The sequence below is a fragment of the Pristiophorus japonicus genome, chromosome 18 (assembly GCF_044704955.1).
Source record: "Pristiophorus japonicus isolate sPriJap1 chromosome 18, sPriJap1.hap1, whole genome shotgun sequence".
NCBI classification, from domain to species: Eukaryota; Metazoa; Chordata; class Chondrichthyes; family Pristiophoridae; genus Pristiophorus; species Pristiophorus japonicus.
Window position 1 is genome coordinate 71868057 of NC_091994.1, and position 13791 is coordinate 71881847.

General features: G+C 41.1%; 1 protein-coding gene across 7 annotated transcripts in view; it reads left to right on the forward strand.

Annotated features, from left to right (window-relative positions):
- Positions 1-421: 421 nt before the first annotated feature.
- LOC139228773 (eukaryotic translation initiation factor 4 gamma 3-like) overlaps positions 422-13791 on the forward strand; it is a 335585-nt gene continuing 322215 nt past the window's right edge. For 3 of the 7 annotated variants that reach the window (XM_070860122.1, XM_070860138.1, XM_070860130.1), the window contains exons 1-2: positions 422-583; positions 696-763. In XM_070860122.1, the coding sequence (XP_070716223.1) occupies positions 702-763 (62 nt within the window). In that variant the 5' untranslated portion in view covers positions 422-583; positions 696-701. Of the gene's footprint in view, positions 584-695; positions 764-1606; positions 1753-13791 lie in introns of those variants that run through there. The other 4 variants (XM_070860137.1, XM_070860131.1, XM_070860132.1 and 1 more) reach the window with 4 other exon arrangements.

Below are 13791 nucleotides of genomic sequence, written 5' to 3' on the forward strand. Positions count from 1 at the left end.
AGCATAACCCAATATACCTTTCTCCCTCATATGCTTATCTAAGTATACTGTTCGCTTCAACCACTCCCTGTAGTAAGCGATTTCCACATTCTCATCGCTCTGTGGGTAAAGAAGTTTCTTCTGAATTCCCTAAGAAATAAGGAGTAATAATGAACATGGGTTTACAATTTATGCCAATCTTGTTGCATATAATTATTGTTCCCTACATGTTAATAACATTGAAATCTAAGCCACTTGGGAAGAGAGAGAGACAGAAAAAAGATGTGTGGCTGCCCAAAGTTTGGCCCTTGCTGAACCCTGCTGGTGCTGGGGAGTTGAAAGTTTCCGGAAACGGCCGAAGATCGGGCGCCGAACCTTTCCGGAAGTTGCCGAGCAGCCGGCGTCGAAGTTTTCCGGAAGTTGCCGAGGGCTGCCGGGCGTCCGTCTTCTCGGACTGAGAGCGGCTTGGTTCGCCATGTTGGTTTGTGTGTAAAAAATCGCTTACATCCGTCCTAAAGCTTGACTCTCTCACTCAAAGGACGAGCCCCGCTGCTAGTTCACACTCTGGGCCATCTACCAATGCTATTATTTTTGTGATTTGCAGGTAAACTCACGTGGGAAACGTCCTTCTGAGGGAGGACACCCTGAGGTACATCTCTCTTGTTTCTCTATACAACAAAATCCGCCTGGTTTTTCCTTTTTTTTGTCTTCCTCAGCCTGAAATGAGCTTACCACAGAAAGCCAAACCACAGCCTGTAATAAGAGGACTACAACAGCCTGCTTCGTATCCTTCACTTTTGGGGAAACATTCAATTTATCGATATATAATCCAAAAAAATATATAATAGTAACTTAACTGAGAGGATTTCGAACCTTTTTTTGGGAGGGGGACTAATGTTGGTACATTTTTTGAGGGGCTGGGGCACCGTTGACACAATAGGTTACTCGGGGTTGGAACTAAAATCTTAAGATCTGTTTGGTTTCTGGGCACTTGTTGCAAGTGTTGATGGGTTTCAGGGTTTTATTTTGGGGAGGGGGTGATCTTTTTAAAAAATAATAATATTGTTAAATGTTTCGGAAGGCAATTACTTTGTGTTTGGGTTGATTTTAAAGGATGTGCATTCAAGAGAAGGGGCAAAAGAAGCTCTTCACGACGAACCGGGAGCAATCTTGTTTCGATTTATCTTTTTTGAACCCCCTCCCCTCCATGACCAAAAAAAAACCGTAGCTACACATCTAGAAACATCTTTTTTATTTCAGTGTTTGAGATGAAAGTCACAGCCTCCTACTTTTTTGTGTGTGTGAAACAAAACCCTGTAGGGGAGCCGGCAAAGGGAAGGGGAATCTGGTGGGATTGTTTGGTGAAGATTTTGTATTTCTGGTTGGGTTTGTTAGAATTTCTTCTTTTTTTCCATGTTCAATACGTTTCTGTGTGGCTTTTTAAAAAAAAAACATCCCAAACATCTCCTTGTAAATATTTTTTTGTTGGGAAATTGTTAAAAAGCTGTGGTGGGGGTAGGGTAAGGGACTGTGTGTGACACGTCTTCAGAAAATGCCGGTTACAGACAGGCACCAACTCCACTGCAGTCAAGTCTGCAGCTCCTGATCGGTGCTCTCCATTAAAACCTGCAGTCCTGTAGCCCACAGATCTAATTTAAATCTACAGTGTGTGTTATACAGATTGATTTTTTTTTCCTAAAAGAAAAAAACTGACAGATGGAGAATTATGGAAACAATTACGTGTTCTGTGCCGCGACATACAGCGAGTTTACAGTATGGAGCATATTTCATATTCCGATTCAGAAATTGTACTCTGGCCTCTCCCTGAATTTGGGATTAGGAGTCTGACCATTTTCATCATATTTTTCTCTGGGAATGTTTTCACTGTGTAAATGTGTGCGTTTTACACTTCCGGGCTTGAAACAAAAGCCCTGTTACAAAATGGAGAGAGTGTTGTACCACTGGGGGTGAAGCCCAGCCATAATTGAGTGTAGTGATGACCTCTGTTTGATTTGTTCATGTTTAATTTGTAATGTGAAATCTCGTTGTTTCATGGTTCTTGTTTTTATAATACATTATTTGTAGAAGACCTTGTGGCTTAAAGGAGAACGTACTTGTGTTGTGGCTTTATATTGCAGATGAATGCATGCATTGACAGTGTAGCTCCTTGGAATGAGGGGGGGGGGGAGAAAGGAATGTTGTTTTGTAAATTACACTGTGACTTGAAATAAAAAGGTGTCTATTAATCCAATTGCATTTTAAAATTGTAAGAATTGGACTGTGAAAAGGCTTGATGTTGAGCCAAGGATGTGGCGATTAAGAAGCGATTCAGTGATTTGCTGTGATATTGAATAAATCATTGTGCTAATGGGGATAATGAATGGAGATGTTACTGTGGTTTGGATTTAAATGCCAGATTGTTGTCAGGATGCACACGGGTACAGTATGTTTGTGGTATTATTGGTTTGAATTAACTTTTCAATGTTCAATTTCCCCTTTCGCATGTTATTGTAAATAAGCAATATTGATGTATTTAATTTTAAAGTGCCAAACACGAGTACTAAGGCAGAACTATTAATTGTTTAATTTTAGATTGAATTGCATACTTGGTGTGGTTGGTAGATGCTTTAGTGTGATACAATTTACTGGTCTTAACAGAGAACAAGCTAATTAATTTGCATGGAGGAAGCTATTTTATTAAATGGCATTTTATGAAAAGCTTTCTTTTGTTGCACCAAGTTCAAGGCTTTAGTTTTAGGCCTTGGTTTAGGATGTGGTTTCTCTGCCAGATAACTGCTCTCCCAATCCCCACAGCTGACTCTGGGCATGCTCAGACACTCGGCACCAGTTTCCTGCTAAATAGTGTTTCAGTAAATTGAATAAGGGACTTTAGCCTTGCTAGATAGTGTGCTACCTTTTAACAGTCATAAGGCATGCAGGCGCATATCTGATGCAGACTTCCTGGTAAATAATGTACTCGGTGCTGACTGTGCCACACAGGTACCATTTTATCTAGTATATTATAATGAGAAGCTTGGCAAAGTAGTATTTAGCTTTATTCAGTAGATATTTTACTGTGCTTGCATGCGATGTTAAGGCTGTTACGTGATTTCTGCATCAAAGTAATCTGGATTACTATTTTAGTTCATATGAGCAGTTCTGCAGTGTAATGCATTTTCAGTTAGTAATCGATGTTAGAAAACAATTTTCCTTGTGGGTGCATTGAATGTGCTTGGGTTTTTAATTTGTGTGCGTATGTATAATTTTTTTTTTTATAGATACAGTTTTGTTCTCTTGCCCACACCCAAATCTAATGTGAGCGCAGTCTGCAGTCATTGGTTTGGATTGAGTTTTGTTGGATCCTTGGGGGCAAAAATATTGGCAAATATTTTAAATTTAATTTTTTTTTTTTTGTTTTAAAGCATGTATAATTGCACGGAGTAAGATTTTTATTTTTGTTCTACAATATGAGGTTAAAACCATTTTTGGGAGGTTGGAAGCAATCTTGATTACCCCCTTTGAGCAGTTTCATTTTTGAAGGTTAAGACCATGGTTGCAGCAAAAAAACGAAGCTGTGTTAATGGCAGTGTTCCATACTGATGCATTGTTTAATCCTGAGGTCACAAAACACAGCTGTGCAATTGCAAGTAAAATTTGGCGAAAATGTGGAAATAATGTTGGGTGGGGGAAGTCAATAGAATGGGGGGGGGGGCGGAGGCAGGTGGCGATTATAAATATTGAAGTTTCTTCTGCTGTAAGATCTCCGTTGAGTTACTGAGGGCTTTCATTTGCAACACCCTTTCTGAATTCTTGACCTTGGTAATAAAACCCTTAAAGCATTTTTCATGGTTTTTGGCTTATGTCGTGGATAATAGTATTTTATACTGCAGCTTTCAAATCGAATCGAAGCACTTGTGGAGACAGTGATTTGGTCTGGGACATGAAAGTTAGTACTTTCCAAAATGTATAGATTCAGCCTTTTTTTGCATGTGTTAAGTTAAATTCTACCCTTGTAGGCCCCTTTGCAGTGCATATTGTTTCCAAATGAAAAGCAGGGAGGTGGCCGGTTTTGAAGCCTCTGCAAGATGTAGCTCGGAGTGCACAGTGCATGACTCGATCTAGTTTCTTTGAGGAAGTGCCTTGCTTCTTGGAGCCTTACCCCAGGCATCCTGGCTGAGATTGAGAATGTGCTGCTTAGCTAACGCAGTAGAAAGCTTGATGCTGAAAACTGCAAAATACTGTTCTAAATATGTTTTATGATTTCAAAATTCATGCAAAGTTTCCATAGTGTTATTGATGAGGATTTGAAGGTGTTCTGTGTAAACTTCCATTTTTACATACGGTGTTGTTGATGTCGAAGTGTGATGGTGTGCATTTCTACCCAGTATGTGAAATACTTAGTTTTCCCCCTTTTTATTCTTGTTTCATTTTCTCTTCGTCCAATTATGATTGGAGTAATAGAAACATAGAAACATAGAAAATAGGTGCAGGAGCAGGCCATTCAGCCCTTCTAGCCTGCACCGCCATTCAACGAGTTCATGGCTGAACATGAAACTTCAGTACCCACTTCCTGCTTTCACGCCATACCCCTTGATCCCCCGAGTACTAAGGACTTCATCTAACTCCCTTTTGAATATATTTAGTGAATTGGCCTCAACTACTTCCTGTGGTAGAGAATTCCACAGGTTCACCACTCTCTGGGTGAAGAAGTCTCTCCTTATCTCGGTCCTAAATGGCTTACCCCTTATCCTTAGACTGTGACCCCTGGTTCTGGACTTCCCCAACATTGGGAACATTCTTCCTGCATCCAACCTGTCCAAACCCGTCAGAATTTTAAACGTTTCTATGAGGTCCCCTCTCACTCTTCTGAACTCCAGTGAATACAAGCCCAGTTGATTCAGTCTTTCTTGATAGGTCAGTCCCACCATCCGGGGAATCAGTCTGGTGAATCTTCGCTGCACTCCCTCAACAGCAAGTATGTCCTTCCTCAAGTTAGGAGACCAAAACTGTACACAATACTCCAGGTGTGGCCTCACCAAGGCCCTGTACAACTGTAGCAACACCTCCCTGCCTCTGTACTCAAATCCCCTCGCTATGAAGGCCAACATGCCATTTGCTTTCTTAACCGCCTGCTGTACCTGCATGCCAACCTTCAATGACTGATGTACCATGACACCCAGGTCTCGTTGCACCTTCCCTTTTCCTAATCTGTCACCATTCAGATAATAGTCTGTCTCTCTGTTTTTACCACCAAAGTGGATAACCTCACATTTATCCACATTATACTTCATCTGCCACGCATTTGCCCACTCACCTAACCTATCCAAGTCACTCTGTAGCCTCATAGCATCCTCCTCGCAGCTCACACTGCCACCCAACTTAGTGTCATCCGCAAATTTGGAGATACTACATTTAATCCCTTCGTCTAAATCATTAATGTATAATGTAAACAGCTGGGGCCCCAGCACAGAACCCTGCGGTACCCCACTAGTCACTGCCTGCCATTCCGAAAAGTACCCATTTACTCCTACTCTTTGCTTCCTGTCTGACAACCAGTTCTCAATCCACGTCAGCACACTACCCCCAATCCCATGTGCTTTAACTTTGCACATTAATCTCCTGTGTGGGACCTTGTCGAAAGCCTTGATCATTGTAATGATCATTGTCATAAATAAGAACATAAGAAATAGGAGCCGGAGTAGGCCATTCCGCCCCTCGAGCCTGCTCCACCATTCAATGAGATCATGACTGATCTTCTACCTCACCTCCACTTTCCTGCACGATACTAATATCCCTTGATTCCCTTAATATCCAAAAATCTATCGATCTCGATCTTGAAGATACTCAAAGACTGAGCCTCCACAGCTCTTTGAGGTAGAGAATTCCAAAGATTCACCAGCCTCTGAGTGAAGACATTTCTCCTCATCTCAGTCCTAAATGGTCACCCCCTTATTCTGAGACTGTGACCCCTGGTTCTAGACTCCCCAGCCCAGGGGAAACATCCTCCCTGTGTCCTCCCTGTGTCTACCCTGTGAAGCCCTGTAAGAATTTTGTATGTTTCAATGAGATCACCTCTCATTCTTCTAAACTCTAGAGAATATAGACCTAGTCCACTCAATCTCTACTCATAAGACAATCCCCCCCTCCCCCCCCCCCCCCCCCCCCCATCCCAGGAATCATTCGTTGCATTCCCTTTATGGTAAGTATATCCTTCCTTGGGTAAGGAGACCAAAACTGTATGCAATACACCAATAACTATGCCAAGTTTAAATTTTGCAAAATCTGAGGAAGAATGAGGAAATATTTAGAACTGATGAGGAGGAATTTCTTCTCCTGAGGGTCATAAATCTGTGTAATTCTCTAATTCTCTGCCCCAGAGAGCTGTGGAGGCTGGGTTATTGAACATATTTAAGGCGGAGATAGACAGATTTTTGAACAATAAGGGAGTGAAGGATTATGGGAAGCGGGCAGGGAAGTGGAGCTGAGCCCAAGATCAGAACAGCCATGATCTTATTAAATGGCGGAGCAGGCTTGAGGGGCCAAATGGCTTACTCCTGCTCCTATTTCTTATGTTCTTAATACAGGTTCTTTTTCAAATCATCAGTTTAGTTTGAAATGGAGATTTGTTTATGAACAGTTTGTTTATTTTTCTCTCAACTTTTTCCCCACATTGAAGCTGGAGACTCTTATGGTTTCACAAATGGTGGCAGCCTTCCAGAACGTTGCCCCAGTGATCATTCTTCATGTTTGAGCCTACAAAAGGTATCACAGGCTAAGCCTGATCTAGTACTCGTGCATGTCCACACAATCACACTTTGATCAGGAAATGATCAGGAGTGTTCCACTCTTACACCTTGGTGTGCTGAGACCAAATGATGCACCACAACTGCTCTGATAAACTTAACTTAATGGTGGCTGGGCTAAGCTTAGCACGGATCAAGGATCGAACCCGAGAGCTTTAGGCCAGTTTGGCTCAGTGATCACAAAGGCAGTGCCTTTATCCACTAGGCCATTGAAGGGGAGCTTTTTATTTTGAATGTATTTTCTTCCTAGCTGTGCGTCACCTGTCGCAGAAAGCATGTGCAGATGAGCTGCTACCTGGCTTCCAGTGGTCCACAGTTTACAGTGCTGCTGTAGATTGGGAGTAAAAGCTCCAGTACCGTTGGGCTTCAGAAGTAGTACTTGACAAAAATACTGGAGTGCAATTAATATTTTAACAAGGTTTGTCACCATCTAATAAACTCTGCATGTGTGATGTGCAAGAATGTATTGGATAGAAATACAGTGAAACAAAAGCAAAATATTGCAGATGCTTGACAACTGAATTATGAACCGAAAATGCTGGAAACACCCAGCAGGTCAGGCAGCATCAGTGGAGAGACCGAGTTAAGATTTCAGGTCAATGACCTTTCATCAAAACTAGAAAAAGTTAGAGATGGAACTTTTTCCAGTTCTGATGAAAGGTCATCGATCTGAAACGTTAACTCTGTGTTTCTCTCTCCACAAATGCAGTGAAATAAATGGTTGATATACCATTTTTTTGGTCAGTTACTTAGCTCCGCGCTAATTCATTTCTGCGTATAAACACAGTACAGTACTTTGATCAACAAAAAGGTTGGTAACCAGAGAATACAGATTTAAGATGAATGGCAAAGGCGATAGAAGCAGATTCAATAGTTGTGAACTTAATCTAGATTCCAACATTTGCTCATAAGTGAGGTTCCAGTCTTGATCCATCTATACATCCTTCTCTGTTAAAAGTTGGTAATACTTCTGATTCCCAATTTTAAACTCCCGTCTATTGATAAAGCAGGAAATGAAGGTTTGCCATAAATGGAGTTCCAGGGATTAGTAATAAAACATTAGTTACTTGGGAAAATTGAGAATCAGTCAATGCTTAGTAAGATTTTAATTTCTTTAACCGATGGCAATGGATGCAGCAGGCCAGATTAAGCTATTTTATTTTCCTTCTAACTGTTGTTGACGAGGAATCCATAATTTGGCAATGTTGAGAAGCAAGACTGTTGCTAAACATCAGGTTTGGTGCATATTTCTGTGAGAATGAAGACCAAATGTATTGAGTGCTCACCCACTACCTATTAGGAAAAGAAATTGTCAAGTGACAAAGTTTGTTTGATCTATTGCAGTATAGTACAGGTTGTGAAGTTTGACTGAGGAGAGCATTTCAAATGGAAGTGTTAGGTTAAATTTAATTTTCTTAACCTACATGAACCTTGATGTAAATTTGGGATGCAAGCTCAATATAATTATAGCAAGGCAATCATTGTATTAAATTATGCTTATCAATGCCAGTGAAAATGCTATTAAATTGTGTAGTACTTTCTGGTGTGTATGATGGCGAACAACATGCATGAAAGTGACCATCACATTCGGCTTCTAATGAATGGTGTATTTTTCAGCACAGCCCTTCTATTGTGTTGGATATCTAATTGTATAGTGTACATTTCTTTTCTTTATGCAACAAAATCTTTTATTGCCATGTGAGCAGTGCTATTGTATCGTGCATTTATGGCCTTCTGAGTGAAATTATTTGCCTGAAAGCTCACCAGCAAGTGATGTACCATATTTGTGTACACAGATTACTTAATGTCCATTAAAAGTGCTTTCGCAGTATGATGTCATAGAATAGAATCATAGAATGGTTACAGCACAGAAGGAAGCCATTCAGCCGGTTGAGCCCATGCCGGCTCTCTGCAAGAGCACTTCAGCTAGTCCCACTCGCCTGCCCTTTCCCCGTAGCCCTGCAAACTTTTTTCCTTCAGGTACTTATCCAATTCCGTTTTGAAAGCCACGATTGAATCTGCCTCCACCAATCTCTCAGGCAGTGCATTCCAGATTCTAACTACTCGCTTTGTAAAAATGTTTTTCCTCGTGTCGCCTTTGGTTCTTGTGCCAGTCACCTTAAATCTGTGTCCTCTGGTTCTCGATCCTTCTACTAATGGGAACAGTTTCTCTCTTATCTACTCTGTCTAGACCCCTCATGATTTTGAACACCCCTCCTTTCAATCTTCCTTACTCTAAGGAGAACAACCCCAGCTTCTCCAGTATATCCACGTAACTGAAGTCCTTCATCCTTGGAACCATTCCTGTAAATCTTTTCAGCACCCTCTCTAAGGCCTTCACATCCTTCCTAAAGTGGACACAATACTTCAGATGAAGCCGAATCAGTGTTTTATAAAGGTTCATCATAACTTCCTTGCGGTTTTCCAGAACACATCTTAATGGTTGACCTTGGCTCAGTGTAACACTCTCTCCTTAAAGCTGAAGTCCCACTCCAGGGAGTTGAGCATATAATCTAGACTAATCGTTCAGTGCTGCCAGAGGTTTTGTCTTTTGGAGGAGAAACAGTCCTTTGGTGGATGTAAACAATCCCTTGGCCCCATTCGAACAAGAGCAGGGAAGTTTGCCTTGTGTCGTGACCATAATTTATCCCTCAATCAACATCACTTAAATAGATTAACTGGCCATCTATTTCATTGATGTTTGTGGGACCTTGCGATGTGCAAATTGACAACAACATTTGCCGACGTTACAATAGTGACAACACTTGGGGACATTTTGAGGATGTGAAACGTGCTATATAAGTGCAAATTCATTTTTTTCATTCTTGTGTGCCATGACGAGCACAACAAGTTGAATTTCACAAGCACAATCATGAGGAAAACAAACCTCACTGGCCATATTAACCACACGGTCCATTTGTTTTCTCGAAGTTTGAAAATGTCTGTGTAAATTAAAACAATTACCAAAGGCTCAATGAAACCCAGTGTTTTATGCCAAGACTTCAGAATGTGGTTATTTATAGCAGGTCTGTGCTGCAGAACTTTGACCATTCTGATTTTCTATGAAAAATGGCCAATTGCAGTGTTGGTAAATATTTTGATTTCTGAGTTTAAAGAGCAAATATAGTAGTCCAGTAGTGGTACACATTGACTTTTTTTTTATAAAACAGGGTCTGTATGCATTAAAGTTGTTATGTAAAGTAAAAATTCCATATTTGTACAGGAAGTACTGAGAAGGTAAAAAGTGGGCCTGAAGTAACTTTGACGTTTGGACTTGTTAGACATACCATTGGAAAATTTGTACTTTTCCACATTGAGATGAACAATTAGTTAACCCCTGGTCAATACTTTTGTCTTTTCTGTGAGATTGCTTAAGGCCGCAAAGATAAACCCTTGTGTTGAAATTTCCAATTTTTTTAAAAGCCAAAATACAACGGTTAAATGAAATGTGTGTAAGGCTGGATAAGTCCTAGTTCTGAAAGAAAAATTGAGACTGGCGACCAGTGGGCAGAGTACTGTCATGCCCAACCACGTCCGTTTCTCCCCCTCCCGTCCTTGTGTCACCCCTCAACAGACTCCGCTTTCTCTTGTCCTCTGAAAGAGCTATCAATTTTTTGTGCTCCTGTTTATTTGACAATCACTTCAAATATTTTACTTAGCCCAAGCCACAATTTTAATGTTTTAAGCAGTTAATTAAAAACAAATCTTTCACTTATGCCAAATCCTAATTGCAAACTCTTGTCAGCTGCAGGAAGGCCTGTACTGTCACAGATGACCTTGCTTGGTATATATGTTCCACCACAGCTTTTTATATTATGCACTGATTTTCAGGGAAGATGCAAAAACAGCCAGCTGAACAGGTTGAAAGGGACTCAATGAAGCAAAAGCATTTTTCAGTAGCTCTGTCCACAAACACTCAAGTCATTCCATGAATCTTGACCTTTGAACCATTTATATGGCATGTACCAGGAGAATGTTTTGTCATGGTTAAAGTACAGGTTTCTCTATGTTCAGAGGATAAATCCAAATACGTGGAAAGCTCTAATTTAATCTACACTGTTGGGGATAGTTTTGCCTGAGATACTGACTTGGGTGTCTCCTGGGATTTGACTCCTGGCTTTGAGAGTGCAGTAGCACTGTGTTGTATCTTTGCTTTGCATAGTTGTACGTACTTTTGCTGATTTAGCTGTCTAGATACTTTCAATATTCCTGGTAAATTGATTGACTTTGCCGACCAAATCTTGACAACGGCCACTGTTGCTTATGGTTTGGGATACTGCAAAAAGCCATGCTGTGGACTAGCCTTCAGTGACTGAGTGGAGGTTGGCCTGAGGGAGTGTAGGATTATCTCCTACTATTGTGAGGAAGGGAGGAGTTGTAAATTGACTTGTATTGTTTGGTAACACAATTTTCCAGTACAGCGTTTTGTTAAAGAGTAAACACGTATGTTTTAAATTCTTCCTTCTTTTCTCTTCTGCAACCAAGCAGATACAGCTGAATATTTGGGAGCTGTGCAATAGTTTTTATCCAATTTAGCTGCCACTTTCATGGATTGATCATTGGTACTGTATGTGAAGGTTAGTGTAATTACATTATATAGTTCCTTTTAACAGTATAAGTAAACTTGAAACACAGACAGCTGTAATACTTCAGTGGTGTAGTATGAGTATAAAGGCAATTCTAGGGTATGCAGTGTTTGCTTTTTGGCTACCTTTTGATCATCTTCGATTTACTATGAAAATCATAGACATTTACGGCGCAGGAGGCCATTCGACCCATCATGTCTGTGCCAGCCGAAGAATTATCCAGCCTAATCTCACTTTCCAGCTCTTGATCCGTAGCTTTGTAAGTTACAGCACTTCAAGGATGAGCATTTCTGCCTCGACCACCTTTTCAGGCATTGAGTTCCAGACCCCCACCACCCTCCGGGTGAAAATGTTCTTCAGTCCCCTCTAATCCTTCTTATCTATGCCCCCTGGTTCTTGACTTCTTTGCTAGGGGAAATAGGCCCTTCTCATCCACTCTATCTAGGCCCCTCATCATTTTATACACGAGTTTCCCCTCCACCACCTCCTGTTCCAAAGAAAACAACCCCAGCCTAACCTTTGTAGCTAAAATTCTCCAGTCCTGAAGTGGTAATGTTTCAGAATTATCTTTAATTTTACTGTATTTTCACCCATTGTGTTGTGTAAAAGATGAAAATTTACCGTATTATTTACAGGAACAGGAAGAGGCCATTCAGCCCCTCGAGCCTATTCCGCCATTCAGTTACATCATGGCTGATGTGTATCTTAACTCCATCTACCCACCTTGGTTCCGTAAACCTTTATACCCTTGCCTAACAAATCTATCAATCTCAGTGTTCAATCTTGCCTCAACAGCCCTTTTTTTGGGTGGGGGGGGTTGGTTCAAATTTCCACTACTTTGTATGGAAAATGTGCATCCTAATTTTGTTGCTAAATGGCCTAGCTTTAAAATGACTCTTTGCACCTCTCCACTAACTTTGTGATTTCTGTACTTGGACTCCTAAATCTCTGCTCGTCCACAGTTCTGAGCTTCTTGCCATTTAGAAAATACACTGATCTTGGGTCCAAAAGTCGATGACCTCACACATTCTCACATTGAATGCCCACTACTTAATTGATCAATATCCCGTTACAACTTTCTGCTCCCATCTACACTATTTACTGCGATACCTAACTTAGTGTTGTCAGCAAACTTGTATATGCGCCTCTCTATTCCTTCATTCAAGTTATTTATAAATATGGTGAAAAGCTGATGCCCCAGTACAGATCCCTGGGGGACGGCGCCAGTCACATCCTGCCAATTTGAGTACATACCCATTATCCCTACTCTCTGTCCTACCTCCTAACCAATTCCCTATCCAAGCCAATAGGTTGCCTCCAATCCCATGTGCTCTCATTTTTATTAAGTCTCTTGTGTGGAACCTTGTCGAATGCCTTCTGGAAGTCCATATAAATAACATCCACAGACATTCCCTTATCTACCACCTTTGTTACTTCCTCAAAATATTCAACTACGTCGTTAGTCTTGACTTACCCGTTGCAAATCTATTTTGGATCAGCTCGTATCGGTCATGAGATACAGATTTTTGAAAGCTAAGGGAGTCAAGGGTTATGGCGTGGGGGCAAGGAAGTTGAGGCCAAGATCAGATCAGCCATGATCTTATTGAACATAAGAAATAGGAGCAGGAGTAGGCCATTTGGCCTCTCGAGCCTGCTCTGCCATTTAATAAGAATGGTGGAACGGGCTCGAGGGGCCAGATGGCCTGCTCCTGCTCCTATTTCTTATGTTCTTATGAGGCTGCATACCATTTTTATTAAAGAATTTATCTTCTCCCATCCCTTACCTTTGAGCTGGACTAGACATGATCTGTGGAAAATGTTTCTGTTAACTGCTAAGGTAAATTGGAGAGCCTGAAAAGGCTTTGTTATTTTTCTCCCTTTCCCTGTTGGGAGCACTTGGCCTCCCCTTGATGCCCTCATTTAGTGAAATTAGCAATTGAATGGTTATCCCACCACACTCTGCTCCAACATGCCACAGAAAACCTGTATGGAGGTACGGTCGGGTAGTGTTATTGTACTGGACTAGCAACTCTTATCATGAGTTCAAACCCACCATGTCAGTTTGTGAAATTAAATTCAATAAAGGCAGGCACCAGACCAAAATGACCATGAAAATGGTCAGATTGTTGTAAAACCCAATTGGTTCACTTAAGTCCTTCAGAGAAGAGAACATGCCATCACTCCTGGTCTGGCTGCATGTAATTCCAGTCCCACGCTATGTGGTTGATTCTTCTTGCCTTCTGAGGTGGCCTCGCAGTTGTAAAAAAAAGATCAAGGGATGAGCAATAAATGCAGCCTTGTCAGTGTTGTCCACACAAAGAAAAGAGTGTGCATGTTGTGATGGAAACGGGGGTCCATTCTGTTTCAAAGTATAAAATATTTCTATAGTGTAGCATTTCAATTTTATGGTAGCTAGGTACTGG